At 41.1% G+C, this 24,496-nt stretch overlaps 1 protein-coding gene across 2 annotated transcripts in view; it reads left to right on the forward strand.

The window, feature by feature from the left end:
• The window catches only part of LOC307028837 (inactive dipeptidyl peptidase 10-like), a 500,108-nt gene that overhangs the window by 428,887 nt on the left and 46,725 nt on the right, over positions 1-24,496 (forward strand). For both annotated transcript variants that reach the window (XM_079664182.1, XM_079664183.1), the window contains 3 exons: positions 7,844-7,941; positions 8,873-8,996; positions 9,082-9,120. In XM_079664182.1, coding sequence (XP_079520308.1) covers positions 7,844-7,941; positions 8,873-8,996; positions 9,082-9,120 — 261 coding nt within the window. The remainder of the gene's footprint in view (positions 1-7,843; positions 7,942-8,872; positions 8,997-9,081; positions 9,121-24,496) is intronic.

Below are 24,496 nucleotides of genomic sequence, written 5' to 3' on the forward strand. Positions count from 1 at the left end.
CTGTGTATTATTTGTAATTCTCCTTATAGGAGTTCTTTGTTTCTTATTAGAGGTTAACAGTTTTATATAATGTAATAAATAGCCTAATACATGCAAAAAAACTGTAGTTTTTGTCTGATATAACAATAAATACAACTTTATTAGCTATCAAGCTATGAAATATGTTTTGCGGCTCCAGACAAAAAAATGTTTTGGAAAAAGGAGCAAAATGGCTCTTTTGGTCAAAAAGGTTGTAGACCCCTGGTCTAAGTGAACGGTGACTGTAAAAACTACACCGCGCATGCTCAGAGTATTGTCCTATTTAATGTGTGTGGCAAAAAAATAATGACCATAGGGGCAGAGTGCTGCCATCCCCACCATACGTCATCTCACATCATTCAGAGCTGATTGGCTGTAAGTACGTGTGCCGCGAAAAGTGTGGTGTGTGAAGAGGAGGAGAGAGACGCGTCCCAAAACCAGGAAGTAAGCTGCGCATGGGTTCCCTCCACAAATAGCAATGAGATTTCTCCATAGGATTTTAGAAAATAGCTCAAAATAAGATCTGTAGGAAACTTACCTGTTAGATAAATGCACGTTTTGTTCAGCCGGATAATATCCACATGTCTACCCTACTTTTATAATTTTCGAATCATAAATCTATCGATTAGATTTATGATAGACTTTTGAAACTACAAGAAGATAAGGAGGACTTTTACAAACAAGTAATATAGATTTTTGTCCAGAAGGATAGGCAAATGGTCTTCATCTTCAAGTCAAGGTAAGACCGCAATTTTATTGAAAATCGAATCTTACTAAGAGAGAACAATTCAATATCTAAATGATAAAATTACATTTTTTGGGTATCCTTTTGTTGAACTGTCTGTTTAAAATTAATCGAAGCATCAGACAAAAAAAGCTTTTGAAAATAATATTATATTTTGATTTAGGTAAAAATATTATATTTGTAAACCTGAAGAGTCAGTGCCAGTGCCTCACCAGCCATGAACCTCATTGCAGAAGCTTATATATAGACATCTACGTGTTCTGTGCCTCACCACTTTTGTACATATAGAAACGCCACTGGACATATACAATTTATTTATTATGGTTTCTAATGTAATGGCAAAACAAAGAAGAAGAAGAAAAAGATGGCTGAACTGTTCAGTGTCAATCCTGTTGAGATGGAGATATAGGTTATACATCTCCAAAATAATGTTCAGCTTCAGTCTCAGCAAAACTCACAACATTTCTGGAGCCTTGTAGACCCAGAAAACTATAAGAACGTCACCAAGCAGCACTGAAAATGTCTGCTTTATTTGGTTCTGTTCTACATACCTTTGTGAAGCAGCTTTTTCTGACATGAATGTCATGAAATCTAAATACAGAACAAGACTGACTGATTAACATTTACATGACTCTATTAGAGTCCACCTGTATGGTGGACTCCATGCAGTACCAATCATCTCACTAACTGTGAGAAAGAGTGAAATGCTTGTAAGGTGGTGATTAATGACATGTATGTGAATGTTCAGTGATGTACTTACTATGTGGGCCATAATAATATGTGAGAAATTTTCGTTTTCTTGGACCTTGATTTTTGATAAGCTTTAGGTATTGCAATTTCACACGTGTACAAAAGTATAGCTTAATTCAACTGATGAATAAATGTAAGCGATGTGATGCAAGTAGCTCTTGGCCACTTTTATGTTTTCAAAGTAGCTCTCAGATGAAGAAATGTTGGAGACCCCTGGTATAGACGGTTCGCCCACACAAGGCCGAAACGGAGCCGCGGATTCGGAGCCCGGAGCCGCAGATTTGATACACATTGATAACGGCTCCCAAAGTGGGTAGGTCTGAGGACGAAACGTTTGCGGCTCCGTGTGTACCCCTATACAATCATTTCCTGAAACGATGACGCCATAGCCCCGCCGCTCTCCTGCTCACCCCCGCGTCATGGCTGATGCATTTCGCCAACACTAACAACAATGGCGGATCCAAGGGTTGCGTTCGTGCTCCAGACGCTACTGATCATGAAACAGATTTTAGTCCAACATTTACAGCTCCTCTACCACAACCATCAGCAACAATAATAATATAATAATAATAATAATAATAATAATAATAATAATAATCATCATTGGTCTCATTCGCTGCTTTTGGTGTATTTTGTGGCGGAAGTACGGCGCCACTTACAGGCCCGGCATATGTACTACAGCGTATCCAGCGGGTCGAGCGGTCTCGTGTGGACGGACACGTTTCTTGAGCATATTCCGTGTGGACGGAATACTTCTTTTATATTGAATTCGGTTCGTTTTCGTCTCCGTTTAGTCTCCGTGTGGACAGGGCCTTAATGAAGCCAGTGCATGACATTAAGGATTTTGGGAGCCATCTAAGCTAATTTACAAATGGCCCTGAGCCCAATAGAGATTGCCCTGAAAAATGCGCGCGGACGAAATGGCACGAAGGGTTTGGGGGGCCTCCGCCTAGAAAATTTAGATTTTTGCAGGTCTTACTGTAGATGTTGTCTGGTGCATTCTCTAGACTGAATTATAAGATGAACCAGCACAATATTATATTGTACAATTTTAATTTTATTCTTCATTTCACTTGTTTGTTTGTTCTTGTTTGTGTTTGCTCCCTTCCATGCCCTGCATAGCTATAAGAAATACTTAAGTTGTTGGTCAAGACACTTTCCATCTGATGAAGGCAAATGCCTTCCCAGATGTGAAAAAGTAGAAAACATTACATTCAGTTGTAACTGCCAAAACAAACATTATTTACACTATTATGGCATCTGTTAAAAATGTGTGTAATGTTATCTACTGTAAGTTGGTCGAACGAATGCCTCCTCATCCGGAAGCTGACCGAGCAGACCCGAGCAGCAGTCGAGAGGAGCCGAGCGCATCCGCGAAGCACACAAAATGGCGACGTCAGAGTTCCCGTTAGCCGGCAAATCTAAATCTCTTCGGTCAAAATAATTTCCCTTTAGCACAATACCGCTTCAGTTGCGCCACTTATGTGACAGACAAGAAGAGTATGTGACAGACAAGAATAGTCAATTCTAATGTCTAACACGTAATGTGGAGAAAGAGATGTCCTGTATGGGTTGATTGTGCGTTGATCTGTTGGTAATGCCTCGGGGTTCCGGTGGGCATGTAAACAAATGCATTATGCTGCGCTATACTTTGTGGCCTCACCCAGTTGCATAGCGATACTTATTGTTTAGGTGTCTTTTAATAAGCAGGTAGTCCTATCATTAACTAGAACTAGCTAGATCTGATCAATATAGACATAAACGTGAGTGAAGTCTAATCTGACGGGAGAGAGATATCAGCTGCTGCTGACGAGTCGACACCATGTCGACACGCAGCTCTGCATGATCATATGCAGCGGTGAGCGGATAAAACACACACTTCAGGTTAGAATATCACACGTAGCTATTTTAATTACCTCTCAAACTACCTAAACTAGTAGATATGTTTAGTTTTACTGTCGGGTCACTCATTACTGGATCCGCGAGCTGCATGATACTGGCATAATAGATTGCCCGATCGGGCAACCAGCAGGTGAGGCTTCATTGCCCGAGCTAAATACTAGATGGCCCCGGGCCATCGGGCAGCCCTTAATGTCGAGCCCTGGAAGCACATATTTAATTGCCTTCTCCTTGCTTTAGACCCCATTTACACAGGAGCGCAAACGGACCAAATTCGTTATCAAAAAAGTATTCCGTTCACACGCATTCGGCTCATTTAACGTGTCCGTTCACACGAGACCACTGGAAACGCTGTAGTACATATACCGGGCCTGTAAGTGGCGCTGTACCACAAAATAAACCAAAAGCAGCGAAGAAGACCGAGCATGGTTGCCATGGTTGCCCTTCTGTTTATGCCCAGCGGTAGATTTAGCAACATGTAGTTCATGTAATTCTCCATGTCCACTTGTTGCTGATGGTTGTGGTAGAGGAGCTGTAGATTTTGCACTAAAATGTGTAGCATGGTCAGTAGCAGTAGCACTAGCAGTAGCTATACTGACAGTAGCTACTGACCATGCTAAAGCAGTGAGCAGCAGAGGTGGGGCTATGGCTTCATCGTTATCAGGAATTGATCGTATAGGGCGTACACACTGAGCCGTTTGGCCCCCCAGAGCGTTCCGTTTGCAGATCTATCCACCTTGGGACCCGTTATCGTTTGCGGGGTCCACTTCCGCGGTTCCGTTACGGCCTCGTGTGAACGAACGGGCTATGGGCGAGAGAAAAGTAGCAGATACAACACGTTTCGTTCTCGTGTAAACACCGCCTTAGTGTCTGAGGACATTGATGCTGTTGCTTTTGTCACTGTGTGTATCTCAGTGACACCGTAAACACAGTATTGCCCTGGGGAGTATTCTTCATGTGTCAGCGCTTAAAGAGATAACATTAGGATGTATGACTAGTGATTAGGGTTTTTTGAAGCCACCAATTTTGACATTTGAAAATAACATGAAAAATAAAAGTTTACAGTCAAACTCGTGTCAGTGACTCTGTGAAGCTTCACAAGACAAAGCACATTGGCACATAAAACGGCAAAGCATTTCTTAGTGTTGAAAGATATATTTTCAAATTTTGTGAAATCGATGTAATTGCAGGATTCTTGCACGTTTTGAAGTTGTATCCAAATAAATGTAATGCTAACCATTTTACAGTTGGTGGATATGTTGGTAAGGTCCTGGGGCCTCATTTATAAAGCTTTGCGTAGGATTTGCATGGGAAGGTTGCTTACGTAGGACAAAGCAAATAAATACGCACAGACATTTTCCGATTCATAAAACACTGTGTACCCTTCCCTTTATAAAACACAATCAACTCGAAATGCTGCGCAGCTTTTGCGGACTTCCCGTCACGCCAATATTTGCCTATAAATAGTCAAAGAAACGCCCCGTATTGATATTAATTTTGACTGACTGCATGAAGAAAATGACGACAGAACAGCTAAAAAAGACATCTCACACCGTTTCAGATTTTGGTTATTTTGGGGAGGTAGAGATAAATCATATTGTTTGGTGGATGCAGTTTGAATGAGGTATGTCTGTCTTCCTGGCTGGGCGTGGCTGACCTAATTCCGATTCCCGCCAACTCACCTCCTCAGCTACTGCTCATCTATCTGATTGCAACCAATCACCTACATCTGCATATATACCCAGTTTTTTCATCCAGTATTCATCAGTTCGTCATCTAATCACATTGGTAAAACGTCTTGGTCACTCAGTTTAGCAAAACCTTTTCTTACCTTGTTCACTATCTGTCCTGTATCCATCAACCTGCTCCTCTGCCTGCCGCATCCAGCCACCATCCCTCCAGCTGTGTTCCTCCGTGCTTCCCCGCTCTCCAGTTCCAGTCTGCTCACTCTTGTGAAACCGAGATCCCTGGCTTCAGAACTCCGCTCCAGCTCTGAAGACAAACCTGGACTAGTTGGATTATAAATCCCCTCTTCAGTTCAGTCTCAAGCCTGTTTTTGGATATTAAACCCTTTTGGCTTCATAACCTCTGTCTCCTATTGTCAGTGTTCAGTATTGTGGGTTCACTCCTGTAAAGCGCTCGGAGAGCGTAACACCAGGTGCGACATAAAACTTCAAATTCAACCCAAAGTGCTGCAGAGGCTGAAGGAAATGGACCGAAATATTGGGACTGTAATTTGGACCAAAATAAATAAATTGGGAACCAAATGTATTACATTTCATTCAGAGGAGCACATGGATATCTGCAGCACATTTTACAGCAGTGTTGGGGAACCTCCGGAGACCATTTGATACGCCCCTCGAGGTAATTTATAGACACACGCAAAAAATAAAAAAATGTAAGAAATCTTGACCGCAAAATAATTAAACAAGCGAGTACCTGTTTTTCCTGGCCAAGGTCAGGGTCCTTGAACACAACACGAGCCTAACGTGTCAACACGTGGTATATGTCTCGTCTGACACGGGTGAAGTTCTGACGGAGAGCACCAGAACGCGGCTCCGGCACTTCAGATAAGGAGCTGTACACATGCTGCAGTTTCTGCGTGGCTGTGTCTTTAGTTTTAAACCCAGTGGCAATCTGTTCATCTGTCATACTGATCATACAGTCAATAACTTTATTGTTATTAGCATCTGGTTAGCTAGCTATGCTAACGACTATAGGAGGCTTTTTCTACAACCAGTGAGGTAAAGGCACATCTTTATTATGATCATTATAGTTATAAACAAATAAGAGAATAAAGTAAACTACTATATAAAATACTATATGACAGTATAAAAAAGTTGTTATTAATAAAAAAGAATACAGTTTAAAAGGGGAGTGATTTGTAAAATATCCATAAAGAAAAATAAATATGCTTTCAGTTCTGTTCCATATGGGTGTTGGGAGATGTATCCATAGATCTCATAATGTTGCTCCAGACTGATGCTTTTAACTTCAACATAAAAAAAAAAAGCTTCCCGGGGGAGTATGCCCCCCGGACCCCCCTAGAGGAAGTTAAGTCCCCCATCACATGGATAGGAAACTAAATACATTTGCACACATCTTGTGTCCATCTTTCTGTTTTGGTGGTCATGCCACAACCGTGCACGTGCATGCATGTGCGAGTCATGGCAAGATATCTGGATTCAGAGGTTGGTTTTTCTTTGCACAGCGTGAAAGAAAGGCGAAATGAATGGGCTGTGATTTTTGTATTTTTAAGCAGAGGTCAATCATTTGTACGGCTTTCGGAGGATGTTGAAAAAATTGAAATGGCCCTTGAGAGGAAAAAGGTTCCCCACCCCTGTTTTACAGCATCCATTACTGGAGGAAACAAGGATTTAAAGAAAAATAAAAAACAATTATCCAAACAATTCATAAATGTAACTAAGATTTATTGCAAGTACAGTACCCTGATTATCTTGTAGTGTTTATTTATACCTTCAATTGTACAGTTAAATCATATTAAGATTACAAGTTGACATTTAACTCACATAATAGTTTACATTCTGTATAATGCAATGTTTTTAAATGAACTAATTCATTTTGATGACATTTTGCACCGTTTATATTGCATTCTTCAATTTGTAACCTTGGTTACAACAAGAACATTTTAAAAATAAACATCCAACATTTTAAGGATTTGTTTATTATCTCTGGGAGGTGGCTTTATGGTTGCAAAGTCGTTTTGTTGACTATGATTAGTAGAAAAAAAAATATTAAGTGCCAAAATGAGCATTTACTAAACATATAATCCTGGAAAGGTATTTGTGTAAAAGCTTATCCATACAGTGTCTTTAATGGTTGCATGTATGCAGATGGTAGTGGCACTGTGTTAGAATGCAGGGGAAGGATAGCCATTCATCCTCTCATTTAACATCACTTTAAGCGGTGATTACTTGTCAAAGAAAATGGGTGCAGCAGAACAAAATAGAGCTATTCTAAAAAGTTATTATACCTCCAAAAGAAAGGGAAAGGATTGAAGAAGACACTAACAATGACCAATAAAAATAAGCGAGTAGGGTTTGGAATAGATACTGCATTGTGCAACAGTTTATGTTGTTTTTCGGAGATGTCCCCTGTCATGTAGAGTAATGAGCTCTATTTTTGAGAAGGGCTTAAGCGAAGGAAAACAACTGACTTGCCCCAGGGCCTGCACACTAAACAACAGCTCAGTTTGTTCTCTCTTTCATATTCTCATTATATTCTCTGTTGAAGCCCATTCTGCCATTGTTCAGTTGCTGCATATAAAAATAGACAACGGCGTGTAGAATAGAGAAGTGTTGCTCACTGCTTATTGTTATCGCTACAGTGGATGCAGTGCATCATGGGTATTGCATCCATTGTGATTAGGCCTTTGAATGTAATTGCACGTTTGTATTGTTCTCCCTGCAGATGGGACAAATCAACCCCACTGTCAGACTGTATGTGGTCACTCTGGACGGCAGCTCCCTGACTACTGAGCTTAGACCTCCTGACAGCTTTGAAAAGAGGTATGATTACACACATCTTAAATATGCTTATTCAGAATCACCATCAGAATACCTTTGTTTGTCCCACAGAGAGGATATTTACATTGTTACAGCAAGTAAAGAGCCAAAGAAAGCTTAATATTAAATAAGAGGCATGCATATAAATATTAAAGATACAAGTAGAAGTTACAACGTTTACAAAATGCACATCCAGTACCAGTAACAGTTGTGAGCTAGCAGCCAGGTGAGAGTATGTAAAGGTTCAAGTAAATATTGCACAAATACATATTTATTACAGAAAACAAATGTAATGATCTAACTAAGGGGTGCCATTAAATATATAATATTTATGAATACTATTTATATTGCAGATAAGAAGTATTCTGCAACAGGGGTGTTATAGTATTTGTTGTTATATGTGTGGGGGGTCTACCAGGGTGATTGTAAAATCTGATGCTGAAGGAAGGACGGACCTTAGTAGTATTTTTGTATTAGTTAGTGCTTGTGGTGGAAATTCCACACTTAATCACCTTCCGGTAAGAAAATAACAAATATACAAGCTTAAACCAAAGTTGTGTCATAGCATTTAACAGAATACATCAAAGTTCCTGCTGGAAAGGACAGATAACCCTACACCAATGTGTGCTTAAGAAATCTGACCCTGTTACACATAACGCAATGTTATTTATACAGAGGAGACAAAAGGGGGGGGGGGGGGGTCTCAGCTAGGGGATCCACATTACAGTCCCAAGAAGTGTGGGGGGGAGACAGAAGGGGAAGCACAGCATGTTAATTACAACCCTAGTATCCATATGATAATTGTCTGACAATGGTCAGGGCGACAACCTTCTGTCTGAGAACATTTCATAGCCAGGAAACCTTCATAGATATTGAATCACTGTACATTCCCATCATAGTGCTCACTGATTAGTATTACTATGTGTTTTCCCAGTGAGTACTACGTCACCATGGTGAAGTGGGTGAGGCCGGACAGGCTGAGTGTGCGCTGGGTGAACCGAGCTCAGAACATGTCCATACTGTCCCTGTGTGATGCCACAACGGGAGACTGCACCAAGGTCAGGAGATTTTAATGTTGATAATTGTTTAATCATCCACAATGAATGATATAAGTTTTGCACTGACTTGAACTTCCCAACTCAGAAACACGTGATGACTTCAGAGAAGTGGCTCGATCATCAGGTGAGTGTTCAGAGAGGCTCCATTATCTTTGATAACCCTTTTTATTAGTATATGAATGAACTGTTTAAGGCAGGGTTTCCCAACCTGTATTGCACCAAGGACCGTCAGATACATTAAAAAAGAATTGCGGACCGGTTTTTAATTTGAATATTTACTCACCAGCAGGTAGCAACAGAGACTAATTGTATGTAACAACCAGAACAAATACTAGAACAATATGCATCCAAAACATATTAACAATGTTTAAATCAAAAAAAGAACCGGTGTCCGTTTTTTTGGTTTTTCGGAAAAACAGAAAAACGGAAAACCAAAAAACCGACGTTATTCAGTTTTTTTAACCAAAACAGGAAAACAGATAAATTAACGTGTTGGTTTTGTTTATATGATTTACGGACAATCCAGTGGATGCTTGGAAAACGAGGAGAAGGCGCATTATGAAGGAGATGTCCGGTCGCCAGGGTGTGTGTGTGTGTGTGTTAGTGTTGCAAGGTGTACCGATACTTGAAAGGTACCGCGATACCCTGCCGTTAAAAACGTTATAATTCCTCCGTTTCATTAGTATCGGTACTTTAAGAATGATGGGGGAAAGTACTCCGGTGAGAAAGCGCTGTTTTAATAAGAGCTGTGTTTGTTCAGCGCTCTGCTTCCGCTCCCTGCACTGCAGCCGGGCCTGCAGTCCCGCCCCTTTCCAGCACGCTCTAAGCCCCTCCCCTCTCTCGTGCACGCGCTAGCTGCCAGAGCATGTGAGAAAACGAGAAGCATGGCTGCAAGTGGGAGTGCAACTGCTGCTGCGCCTCGGCTTGTTGACAAAAAAGACGCCAGAAGCGTAATTTGGAAGTATTTTAGCTATATCTGACAGTGATGGCAAGCCTACGGACACCACGAGGCCTGTCTGTAAGACATGTTTTAGATCCCTGCAAACCAAGGGAGCCAACACATCAAACTTTGCTAAGCACCTCGCCGACCGGCATCCATAGCTGTTTAAAGAATTTAAAGACAGACAGGTTAGCGAATGTGATAACATAATTACATCATGCTCAAGCCCATGCCATCAAATCTAAGTCAAACAAGTGTAATTTATTTTGTGACAAACAAACGTTTTCGTAGTTTGACGAGGCAATTAATGGCAATGATAACTGTCTAATATGGCTATCTTTTTAGCTAACTTACCAATGTTTCTAACATCTGCAATGTACATTGTGTCAATAATTATTTATATTACTGTACTATTACATGTTAATAACATATAAAGTTAACTATCAAAAAAATCACATAAACTCTAGTATAAAGAAGAGACCATGTTGTAAGAAAACACTTAACAGATAAACTACAATTTTATTTATCATGAAAATAATAAAAGAAAATAATCGAAAAATAATCGGAATCGCAATTCTTGACTTGGTATCGGTATCAAAACCAAAATGTTGGTATCGTGACAACACGTGTGTGTGTGTGTGTGTGTGTGTGTGTGTGTGTGTGTGTGTGTGTGTGTGTGTGTGTGTGTGTGTGTGTGTGTGTGTGTGTGTGTGTGTGTGTGTGTGTGTGTGTGTGTGTGTGCGCGCATGTGTGTGCATGTGTTTTCCTTCTATAAAACAGCTGCGGGCAGCAGACACTGTGAGAGTCCCGGACATGAATTCATTGATCAAGGCAGACTGGTTTACAGACTCTCCTGTTTTGCCAATCCGGTGCTCAAACAAATATCTCTACACCCCCGACATGTCCTTAAAATGAAGTCAGAGTATGAAATATATCTCAAATAATGTATGCACTGCCATTTCCCCAAATAAAGATAACAGTCTGCAATAAAACGGTTGTCTCCTGTGCGCTCCTCTTCCTACTTGGCGCAACAGTAACTTTCTCGTGCGAACGAGAGGCCGAGACCTTAGGCTGAGCCGCCGAATCCCTCGGAACATCATGCAAGCCATTTTCAACTGTTTTCTGGTGGAAGTTTAACTATGCTACTGGATGAAATAATATGACTGCTATAGGTGCGAAAAACACTTTTTGAAAAGAACATAATGATGCAAATATTTTTATATATTTATAATTCTGCAAATATTACAATAAACTCACAGCTATTTTGCGGCCCGGTACCGGTCCGCGGCCCGGGGGTTAGGAACCCCTGGTTTAAGGCATCTATTCTCATAATGCACTGGGACACACTGGTCGGACTGGTAGCACTAAATGTGTGTCTGAATCCAATAATATAAGTTATGTTTGAATGTCATCAGGTTGTAAACAAATCTCCGTTAACATTATACATGATTTTTTTTTCAGCTCACGGCGATGCTGGGCGCAAGGTCTTGCAATGAAAGCAGCTAGCTTGTTTTGTTTCTATGGTTACCTCCCCTGCTAGCCTGCGCCGCTGAATTAGTTTGCGTCGAAAAGTCAGTGGCAATCAAGTTCAAAGTTGAAATGATCTGATCAGTGCTCTGCAACCATTAGGAGTGCTGTGCACCGCTGAGGGAGCACGTCGGTGCAGTTGGGCCATGGGACCTCTGCTGATGTGAATGCAACCTAACATTTTGCCACTATTAGCTAGCTTACATTCCCTCGGATAATGTTGTCATTTACGTTTTCTAATTAAGTGTGTTACGGGTCCCAAAAGTTTGGGTACCACAGCAACAATAAATTATTTCTGTAGAAAACAGAGAAGTGCAGCAGCAAGAATTAGACACAGGATCAGATTGATCGTCTGGATTGCTTCTCATTAAAAATTCAAAGTTCACATAGTTACATTCAAATAGCTGTACTTTACAAACATATCACATTTCTCCATTTATGTTATCCGTCTGTCACAGTCAATTACTGTATCTCAAGGAGAAATTCAACAATGAACAATATAAACACATAACGCTATCAAATAATACTTTCTATCAATATATCTATCTTTACCAAATATAACATATTATGGAGCTCACATAAATACACTGTCAGTGTTAATAAACAAAAAACAAGGCAATGTGCCTGCAAGACTTCACTCAGATGAACAAAAAAGATTAGCTCAGGTCACCTTTACACACGGTGCGGCTGAAGCCCGGGAAAGTGGCATCTATAGCTGCCGACAGTTTAGTATTTTTAAAATACCGTTACTATGCCAAACATGCTCAAAACCTTCTGACACACTCTCTTAAACATCTCTAACATTATATCTCATTTACACAACTTAACATCGATCAATTTTATCATGTACTGACCTGTAGAAAACAGAAAAGTGCAGCAGCAAGAATTAGACACAGGATCCGATTGATCGTCTGGATTGCTTCTGAGGAGGGGGCGGAAGTGTCCCCCCTAAGATAACCCAGGCGTCACCGCTCACCTGCCAAAGGTTCCACCTTGGAGCTACTTACTATTACTGTTTCTCAAACAGTACAGATAAACCATAAAATGATATGATTGTCACCAAAATAAATACAGATAATGTTGAGCTTTTCAAAACAATAAATTCACTGTTTAGCAAAAATAAATAAAAGTAAATACACAAATAATTGTACAATTTTTGGGGTGTACCACACACTCCCCCACAAACAAAAGTGGCTCCTGACACTACCTATTTAAAACAATTATACTCCCTTGGTCATTTAAACTCTCAACAATATACAAAACATTTAACCTTGTGGGATACCCCAACATCTGAATACTAGAACCTTAGGTACCCATGTGTGAGTGTCTATTAACCATTCAATAACAGTAAATAGGATATTTGTATGGTAGGTATGTGAGAGGAATGATGGGTGCTTGTTGAAATTAATGAAAACATGGCTGTGGATACTGGTGAGTGTAGACTGTGGGCTGTGTCCCTATGGTATTTATCATGACACGTTGCTGGTAGGTCGGTTGACCTAGGGATGTGTATGTGAACATCTGGCCAGGGCGTCAGTCTCTGGTAGATCTTCTTAGTGCAGGCTGAGTCTCTTGGACATGTCTTTCTTGGTAATCGGAGTGACACAGAACTTGCTCATTGTAAGGCTGAGGCTCACCAGCGCTTGGCACTTGTTCATTTTGTCTCTCTTGTTCTTCCTCAGTAACACTTTCAGATTCAGGCTCAACAGGAGCTGTTTCCTCAACACAAACTTCTATCTGCTCAGGTGGGTTTTGTGTCCCACAATTAACCCTTAGATGAGGCCTGGCTTGTTCCTTTTTTGGCATACGTAGCCAATACCGTGGAGCTTCATCTTCATCTGATTCACTTGTGTCATCATCATATCTTTGTTCAATCGTGTTTGATGGTCTTGTTGTCTTGATGTTTCTCTTTTTTGGTTTGGCTGGTGCGTTTGTGACAACTGGCTCTACAGGTAAGTCGTTTACATGGAGCAACAAGTTTCTGTGGAGAGTGCGGATGCGACCTCCCCCTGTCTCTGGGCTCACCTTATAGACGTGGTTATCACCAAGCTGTTCTCTGATGACGTAGATTGCCTTTTCCCAATAAGGCTTTAACTTGCAGGGACATCCTCGTTCAGCGAGATTACGGACATGGACCCTATCTCCTGGCTGAAGAGTCAAACCTCTGTTTTTTCTGTCATAATAATGTTTGCCTTTAGCACTCAACTTCTGGCTGTTGGTGCTAGCTATCTTATATGCTTCGATCATTTTCTCTGCCCATTTTTCGGCGTAACTTCTGGCTGTCCTTGGTTCGTCTTCTGCTACTAACCCGAAAAGTAGGTCAACAGGAAGTCGTGGGTAACAACCATACAACAGATAGTGTGGGGAGTAACCCGTCGACTCGTGCTTGGTACAGTTGTATGCATGAACGACATGATGCTGGTGATCTTTCTAGCTCTCTCTCTCTTTCTCGCCCAGTGATCGGAGCATTTGCAACAGGATTCGATTAAACCTCTCAGCAGGGTTGCCTTGCGGGTGTTATGGGGAGGTCCTGGAATGGCTCACTCCGGAAAACTGTCTGAGGGCTCTGATAGCTCATTTTCAAACTCCCTTCCCTGATCATGGTGGAGTTTAGCTGGATATCCAAACCGAGGGACAAAGTCATTGAATATTTTGTCAGCAGCCGTCTTGCCTGCCTTGTTTCTTGTGGGGTATGCTTGGGCAAACCTGGTGAAGTGGTCGACAACAACCAGAATGTACTCGTACCCTCCACGGCTGGTCTCAAGGTGGAGAAAGTCAATACAGACAAGTTCAAGAGGTGAACTTGATGTCGCCCCATGGGCGCTCTGTCATGTAAAGCTGGCTTCTTCTGCTTTATACGATGACATTTCCTGGTTATGCACTCTTCAATATCCCTTTTCATATAAGGCCAATACAATCGTTTTCTTGCAAGGCTTAAGACTCTCTATACCAACATGTCCCATATTGTCGTGCAGGTGAGTGAGGGCTGTCTGCCTATAGGTAGTCGGCAAGACTAGCTGTTTGCAACCAAGCGTCTTCCTATACAGGAGGCCATTTTACAAGTACAGCCTGCTCCACTCTCTTGAGATTTTCCTGGTCGATTTGTCCAAAGTTCTGCGTATTTCTTCAGTCATTTCTGCGTTATTCTCTTTTAACTGCAATATTTTCCCAATGGCAGGATCTTTCCATTGCTCGCTTACCAGTTCATTGTGGTCGATAACTGGGAAAGGTTCTGTGTATGTTTGTTGTTGAGATGAGATGTTCAGTGCTGCCACCCATGCAACTTCTCCTTGTTCGGCTGTCCTGCTACCTTCCCAGGTAGCACAAACTGCTTCTTCTGACAGTTTCTCTGAACACTGACTCATGTACGTGTTAATGTAAAGGGGACAACGAGAAAGAGTGTCTGCGTCGACGTTGAGTCTGCCTGGCTTGTACCTTATTTCAAAGTGGAAGTCTGCAAGCTGCCCTACCCAGCGATGACCCACTGCATTGAGCTTAGCAGTGCTCATCATGTAAGTCAAAGGGTTGTTGTCAGTATAGAGGTAGTCTCTAAACTTATCACATACAGCCCATTTCAAGGCCAGGAACTCAAGCTTCCCACTGTGGAGATGGTAACTCTGTTCGGCTGGTGGTAGTGTGCGGGACCCATAGCCAATCACTCTCATCTTTCCATTCTGGTTCTGGTAAAGAACAGCTCCAAGACCTAGTTGAGAGGCATCTGTGTGAAAGGACTTTCGAAGTCTGGATACGCCAACACTGGTGGGTTGGTTAGGATGTGAATGAGACGTTCAAGGATCTGCTGGTGCTCTCTGTTCCACTCTACTGGGGTGCGTGAAGGCAGTTGAGGGCCCTTTGTTTTACCCTTGGTCGGCTTGGTTTGAGGTGAGCCACTTTATCTGGAGCAGCGTGTATAGTGGTCTGGCTATTCGTGAGAAATCCTGCACATATGTTCGGTAATAGCTCAGAAAACCCAGCAGCCTCCTGACATCACCTACAGTCTGTAGTGTCTTCTCTTTCAGTGCTTGCACAGCCTCGAAGTCTTTCAGATTCACTCTTACCCCGTCTGCAGACACAAGCCGTCCAACATATCTTACTTCCTTGCGAAATAACTTGCATTTTTCTGGTCTCAACTTTACCCAATGACGCTGCAGAGCTTTCAGTACACGTCGCAGCACCTCAACATGTTCTTCAAAAGACTTAGAGAAGCAGAGGACATCATCTAGATAAGGGATGCAACACTCATCCCTGAGCTCCTCGAGCATTTCCTCCATGCTTCTTTGAAAGGCTGCTGGTGCGTTTGACAAGCCAAAGGGCATTCTGACCTATTCATATAGACCCCATGGGGTCGTGAAGGCAGTCAGGTGCCTTGAACCCTCGGCAATAAAGCCCTGGTGATATGCTTCGCCCTGGTCTAGAATGGTAAACCAGCTGTAGCCTCCAAGCGAGTCAATCAAGTCCTGAATGCGGGGAAGCGGATGTTTATCTGGCACAGTCTTCTTGTTGAGCAGTCGGTAGTCAATGCGCAGGCGCAATGACCCATCTTTCTTTCTCACACACACAACAGGTGCAGCATATGGAGACTTAGACTTTACAACCCATCCTTTCACTATCAAATCTTGTATGTACTCTTTTACTTCCTTGTACAGCGGCTTTGGAATTGAAACATAAGCCTTCTGAACTGGAATGTCATCTTTGGTCCTTATTGGCATCTGAAGAGAGGGAATACATCCAATGTCACTGCTGTCACGTGCGAAAGCTGCAGACTCCTCATACAGCATATCTTCAACCACCCGTTGCTGTTCCTCAGTGAGGTGACTGAGGTCAACAGGTGGTTGCCATGGCGCAGTTGTGGTTGTTGTAGGAATGGTGACATTGTTTACTTCAGCTCTCACTGTTGTCATCTGTGGTATTTCAACCTCTGGTGTCTCTGTCTTTCCCAACTCAATGACTTTGGCTATGTGTTGAATGGAGCCCAATGTGGTTCTTTTTGGGAGAACAATTTCATGCTTTGTATGATTGGAAATTGGCACTGCGATAAGTGGCCATTTGCTTTTACTGATCTCTAAGAGGTCTTCTCCAACACCAGCTGTTCTAGAGTTGTGTTCTCTTCTGAAGGTTCATATAGGACAACTGGGTCAGATGTGTCAAAGCTAGGCGGTATTCTGCACCTTACATGCATTGTCTTTCCTGCTGGAATACATATGTCATCTCTACCAACTCTGATTGTGGCCATGTTGTGGCTTGGTGTCTCTTGGACCTGAATATAATTAACCATAGCCATTGGCTGTTCTTCTTCCACGCCGAGTGCTCTGCGTAAGAGGCTGATAACCATGTCAAGCTCATTAGTAGAGGACACCTGTCCATTTATCATCTCTCTGAGAACATCTGAGCCTAGTAGAGGTTGAGGGAGGGGAAGTTGACTGATTAGGAAGGGGAACTGTATTGTGAGGTTTGGGTTTTCATTTCCTGCGAGGTTGACTGCCATCCCAACCCAGCCATCATATGGGATTTCTTGTCCATTTGCAGCAAACAGATCAAGGGTTTCATCTGGTTCAAGGAGTTCGGCCAGTGGTCGTACTGGTTGATCTGGGATACATGTCTTCTTCCAGGACCTATCAATGAGGCTTACTTGTGATCCGGAGTCAAATAACACTGTTACTGCATAGCCACTGATTAAACATTTGAGCTGACTTTTCTTACCAATTAGCGGTGCAGTGCGGGTGATATTTTCTGGTGTTACAAGTGTCTCTCTGGAGCAGTTGTTGCTGGCTTTCTTGTAATGTTGTTTTTGTTGTGAGTGTTGTTCCCGGCTGCCTAGTTCTTTTTGAACAGCCAACTGCACGATGTCCAAGCTCTCCACACACAAAACAATGGTTACAGGCCTCTAAGCCTTGTTTTTAACAGTTAACACAGAGGGGGATTTTACATTTCCTTGTGAGAGGAAGCTGACCTGATGTGGGAGGAGGTAAAACCCTTGAGTGGGTCGCTTGTATCACTGCTTTTTGCTGGTCCATCAAAGCTGCCATCATCTTTGTTAAGTTCTCCACTTGAGCGCTGAGCTGTTGTATTGTTTGAAGTTCCTTCTTGTTGTTGATCTGCTCTCCACCATCAACCTGAACACTATGTGTATGTGTTGCCTTTGGTCTGGAAGCATAACCTAACCTGCGATGGTGTTCGTTTTCGTCACTGATTATCTTCATTACTTGACTGACATTTTCCTCATCAGTAACTTGTCTGTTTGAGAGAACTGATTTCAGTTGCTGTCTCATGTCTGTATGTTTGAATCCTAGACCCTGGTAAATAGTATGAAGGAAAACCTCCTGAATGGTTTTTGGGTCGTAGCGAATGTCCGCATTAGCTTGTCTTGACTGGAAGATAATTTTCTGTTTGAGTCCAATCATGCGATACAGGAACTGCTGGGGTGGTTCTTGGTCATGTTGTTTTGCACACATGAGTTCCTGGAACAGTTCTGTACTGGCCTTATCACCAAGGTGAGACCTGAGGAATCCTCTGAGTTCACTGATTGTTATCTCTTCTTTATTGGTGAGCATGTCTTTGAAAACACCTGGCTTAACAATCCTCAGCACACCTCGGATAACCTCTGTCTCTGAGAAGCCATCTTTGATTCCCTCGTCTATCTGTTCGGAGATGTGACTATATGTTACTTCAGAGTTTTGGTCTCCAATCTGTCCGTCGTGTACCTTGAATTCTCTACGCTGGAGATAATGTAAGTCCTTTAAAGAAACCATCTTCTCAGTGTTAACCTTCTGTGTGTTGTGATTTGATGTGGTGTGTTGTGGTGTTGGCTCACCTATGCTCTGGTATTTACTGCGTGCTGGGCTTGCCATATCTTTGTGATGTTGTAGCTTCTTGCCTAGCTCATCGTGCATTAGCTGGAGCTGCTCTACACTTTGGGTAGTTATGTTTGTGTTAATGTCGGTGTGTGGTTGTGTAACATTTACTGTTGTGTGTGCAGTACTATGTCTGGCAGTTAACATGTCACTGTTAGCATGTGAAGATGTAGTGGCATTACTTTCCCTAACAGGTGAAGCTGTGAATGTGTTCTGTTTGTGTGTTACCCCATTTGTGACAAAATCTGCATCAACATTATGGATGATATTACACACGAGGTAATTTAACATTAGCAAATGACTCATACCTTCATCTTCAGAACTCAGTAGTTCCTCAGACTGCATATAAGTTAAGATATAGTCCACCCAACCGTCTTCATCAGTAGACTCTAAGTCGTGTGTACATGGGAATTTGAAAGCAAATGTATATTCAATTATTCGACCCCCCAAAAAACAGTTAACCGGTTAACCGAAATGTACATATCCTATAAAAAAAAAATGGGGTAAAAAAAATAATTTCAAAAATGTTTTCACATTTTTTATTTTTTTTTACCCAATTTTTTTTCAATAATTTTTGGAAATACATACATGTTCAAATAAGTGTAGAAACCAAGTCGAATTTGTCAAATTTATTGAACTGGTTCTCACAGTTTGACAGCTGTAGGCCTACAGCTTTCATGTGCGATTCACAATCAGCCCAGTTGTAGAGAAGACCCTCTCAGCTGGAACGGAGGTTGCAGGTATATATATAATATAATATATAAGTTTAATTTGGCATAGTTTGACCTCTAAACCGTTTGACCTCTGTCGTATATATATATATATATATACATTGAATTATTCAATTTGATAATATGTAATCAACTTAGGCATCACTCCCAAAAAAAAAAAAAATGAATACAAATATTCATAACTCATATTCGAAGACATGAATAATTATTCGAATACCTGAATAATTTTCGAATATTCGATTAATCGTTCCCATCCCTCCTGAACTGTCTTTTGCGATGTCTCGGGCAAGCTGGTAGACCTCGATGCCTGAGAGATTAAACAGTTTCTTTTTGATGCTCCAAGCGAGTTATTTGCGTGCTATGGACATGACGTACAATGGCTCGACACAGTAGCAGTGCGGTTCCCTTGGCAGAATGAAGACCCTCCTGGCTCTGTTCTCCCCTCGTGGACACACACCAGCTTTCATCACAGACGCAGTCACGTCACCTTGGCCTCGTGGTTCTGATATCTCTGGATCTTCTCCCCTTGATTTGTGAAGACAGATCCCAGAACGAGCCCCCAAAATGTGTTACGGGTCCCAAAAGCTTGGGTACCACAGCAACAATAAATGATTTCTGTAGAAAACAGAAAAGTGCAGCAGCAAGAATTAGACACAGGATCCGATTGATCGTCTGGATTGCTTCTCATTCAAAATTCAAAGTTCAAATAGCTGTACTTTACAAACATATCACATTTCTCCATTTAAGTTATCCATCTGTCACAGTCAATTACTGTATCTCAAGGAGAAATTCAACAATAAACAATATAAACACATAACGCTATCAAATAATACTTTCTATCAATATATCTATCTTTACCAAATATAACATATTATGGAGCTCACATAAATACACTGTCAGTGTTAATAAACAAAAAACAAGGCAATGTGCCTGCAAGACTTCACTCAGGTGAACAAAACAGATTATCCGTGCGCAGCAGCTAACCTGCCTGCGAACCTTCGCTCAGGTCACCTTTACACACAGTGCGGCTGAAGCCCGCGAAAATGGCATCTATAGTTGCAGACAGTTTAGCATTTTTAAAATACCGTTACTATGTCAAACATGCTCAAAACTTTCTGACACACTCTCTTAAACATCTCTAACATTATATTTCATTTACACAACTTAACATCGATCATTTTGATCATGTACTGACCTGTAGAAAATAGAAAAGTGCAGCAGCAAGAATTAGACACAGGATCCGATTGATCGTCTGGATTGCTTCTGAGGAGGGGGCGGAAGTGTCCCCCCTAAGATAACCCAGACGTCACCGCCCACCTGCCAAAGGTTCCACCTTGGCGCTACTTACTATTACTGTTTCTCAAACAGTACAGATAAGCCATAAAATGATATGAATGTCACCAAAATAAATACAGATAATGTTGAGCTTTTCAAAACAATAAATTCACTGTTTAGCAAAAGTAAATTTATACACAAATAATTGTACAATTTTTGAGGTGTACCACAAGTGCGGAAAGTGAACTTATTTGAACAATTAGAACAACACCACATTTTGGAAATATTGAGAAACACTGGGTTAAGGACAATGTTAGTGTTCTAAGGGAAAGTTTTCTGAATCTGAAATAACAGCCAAGAGTAAAAAAATAATTGCAGTAAAATAAATCCATCAAGAGCTACTTAAGGGTAGAGCAGATCAGAAAACAGGGAGGTTTTTTAATCAAAGTATGATGTATTAAAGAGGCAGTCGTTTGCTTTAGGGCTGTTCCCTTTCCTGTAGTGTGTTCTATATGTATCTGTGCATGTAAATGGTCTGCAAAGGCTAACATTCCTGTGTTCCCTCCAGAGGGAGTTTCACCAGAGGGTGAAAAGAGGTGCTGCAGCACAGGCAGTATGAGACAAATAAAGAGGTTTTTGAACCTTAAAGCATGGAGATATGTCACAGTAGAGACACTACATGCTGATATATACCTGAACATCATCAGGAGAGGACTCTTTAAAGTAGAGACACTACATACTGATATACACCTGAACATCAGCAGGAGAGGACTCTTTAAAGTAGAGACACTACATACTGATATACACCTGAACATCAGCAGGAGAGGACTCTTTAAAGTAGAGACACTACAGATGTAGCGATTCATTTCAGACAGTTTGAAACGCAAGGGCCGTGATTGGTACGTGATCTACCCTCGCTCAAGGGAAAACCTCCAGCTTGACTTGAGACCGCCCCCGTGATAGATAAATGTAATTATAATGAAGCCAGCTGCAATGGATCATTGATCCACCAGGGGGTGCAGTGGGGTTCCACACTGGAGCTCATGTGAAATAAAGTCAGATACAGTACGCTGGATGTACAGCGGAACTTTGTTAAGATCCATATGTCACGGATATCATACTACTGTGCTAAATAAGAGACATGTAATCATTTACAAAACATCACCATGTTGTTATTTAACAAAATAATGTTGTTATTCGAAAAAAAACGAACGGGAGGAAATGCAGCCCGGCTCTCGATTTTTAATCCTAATTTAATCATCATCTTCACCACGATCATTTATGTTTATGTTCGCCGAATTGACATGAAATGACTGACACATATGAATATACTGTATTCAACTTCATTAAAACGTTATTAACGTTCCTGAACTCAGTAATTCACCAAAAATATGTATATTTTAATGGAGCTTCGTCGGTCGATCAGGATCCCAAAGCGTAGCAGAGGGATCCTCATCTGGATGAAGGGTGTTATTTTCCCCATAAGGAACAAGTCGCTGCAAATTACCCGCTTATTACATGGCCACATTCTCAACAAAGTAACGACATGACTCCCAATATTAATTGAAATGCTTTTATGGATTTAGAAAATGTTTTTATTGATTTAAAAAATAGTTGTATGTATTGATTTAAATTGACATGCATCCGCTAAGAAAAATAGTCCGTTGTTACCGTTTTTTAAACAGTCTGAATGAAATGGCAGCTCTCAGCTGTGTATTTACACAACTAATGGCCCATCAACCACAGCTCTCTCCCCCCCGCCCCCCCTGATCTTTCTTCTCCAGCAGCTAAATTAACAGTAGGTTACTCTGAGTGACCATAGACTGTATGTGACAAGCTTACAGTTAGTGACGTAACAACACCATAAAAGCTGGTGGGTTGAAAGCAATACGGGAGGTAAAAATAACTAGAATAATTGTGATTTATTTATTGTGGCTTTTATGTTTTTAGGTATAAAATGTTATGTAATTCAGGCTTATAGTTCACCCTTCTCTAAAAGCCTTCAACAATGACAATATTCATTGTAATTTAATAAATTCTTCCAACACACATTGTAAAAAATAGCCTACTGTAAGTTAAGAAATCATTCCAATATGTACATATTCTGATGTAACAACAATAACATTATAAATAGTAACATAGCTGAACATGGTATTGCACATTTAGCTTCGAGTGTTACTGACCTGAGATGTTTTTATTACATGAATTAAGGTGACTGAGGCTTTTTAACATACAGGGATGCAAACTCATCAGGTATGAAAAAGGTGACAAGGATCCGAGCCCCCGGCTCCCCCACCCCACGGAATAATAGAGGATTTTAGCAGTCAGAACAACTAAAGCAGCAGTGTTAATAATAACAGAAACGCCAAAGAGTCACATCTAATAGAAATATATAAAAGCATTTATTTTAAATTGTATAGCAGTCAGTTTATAATTTTGGCAGCACTGTTGAGCATTTTGAAAATGTATTTTCATGCCTCTGTGCAAGGCTTAAGTCTTTTTATCTTTATAGCCACATGGTGTAAAGTAACTAAGTTCATAAACTCAACAAGTACTATACTTGGGCACAATTTTGAGATACTTGTACTTTATTTAAGTATTTCAATGTTTTGCTACTTTGTTCTTCTACTCCACTACAGTTCAGAGGTACATGCTGTACTTTTCCTCCACTCCATGCATGTAATACCTTTAGTTACTTTACAGATGTGGATGAATGATGTGAAATATAATCAAGTGTTAATTCCGACTTTAGTTCCACCTGGAGTAAATCCACAAGCTACCCTGCAGTATACAAAGTCATTCAAACTAGCTGCACCTTTACCAGCTTTGAGAACACTTTCATGATCAATCATTCTAAAACATATCATATATATTATTCTGAAATGGACCAATCTGCACAATGACTACTTTTACTGTTGCTACTTTCACTATATTTTGATGATAATACTTTTCTATTTTTACTTGAGGAACATTTTGAATGCAGGACTTTTACTGTAACAGAGTATTCCTACACTCTGGGACTATTACTTTTACTCAAGTACAAGATCTGAGTACTTCTACTTTTACTCAAGTACAAGACCTGAGTACTTCTACTTTTACTCTAGTACAAGATTTGAGTACTTCTACTTTTACTCAAGTACAAGATCTGAGTACTTCTACTTTTACTTAAGTACAAGACCTGAGTACTTCTACTTTTACTCAAGTACAATATATATATACTTATACCACCTCTGTTTATAGCCTATGAAAAAAACTATTAGAAATAGAAGGCTAAAGCTAACGTTAGCAGATAGTGACAATGTATGCTAGCTAGCTAGCTCAACGATTCCTTAAATAATATTGGCACAGAAAAACGTTACATTTCACATCACGCTCTGACGCTCCGAAAAGGAGCTCTGCTCTGAACACCTGAACGGCCCGTTCTAACAGCTGTTCACCAGCGGTCCAGTCTGTGCCACAGTGACTCCGGACACACAGTTAATATTAACGAAAGCACCCGTAGGTAATGTAGCTGCTGAAGCTAGACCATCATCTCGGAGCAGCAGAGCCTTATTATACATCCATGAGCAGAGCCGACAGGCAGGAAGACTCGAGCACACAGCTCGTACTTCATTATAATATATAAAAAAAGAACACCATGCGTGTCATGATGGCAAATAACAGCTCACGGCCGCAGATTACTCCGGGTCCCAGACCCCCCCCATACCCCCAAAATATTTGTATTGCAGATCTACATGAATCACACAAACGACTTATTTTGGACTCAAAACGGCGAATTTCGCCGAAAGGTGACAAGTTTGCATCACTGAAACTAGACAGAGCACAACTGAAACATAACATCTGAGATGTAACAACATAATACACTTTTTGGGGATGCTTGGGATGTGAGGAGTGAGGGACACAGCTTAGAACGGGCGTGTCGCCTACTGTCCTGCCAGTGTAGGCAGGACAGGAGAGTGTGTGCACCAGTCTGCCTTGATCTATGAATTCATGTCCTTGACACTCACTGCTGCCCACAGCTGTTTTATAGAAGGAAAACCTCCTTCACTTCATGAAAGTGTTTTAACCACACACCTCTACACACACATGACGGGTGTTATTTTCCCCATAAGGAACAAGTCGCTGCAAATTATCCCGCTTATTACACGGCCACATTCTCAACAAAGTAACGACATG

The sequence above is a fragment of the Notothenia rossii genome (genome assembly GCF_949606895.1).
Source record: "Notothenia rossii genome assembly, chromosome: 2".
Taxonomy (NCBI): Eukaryota; Metazoa; Chordata; class Actinopteri; order Perciformes; family Nototheniidae; genus Notothenia; species Notothenia rossii.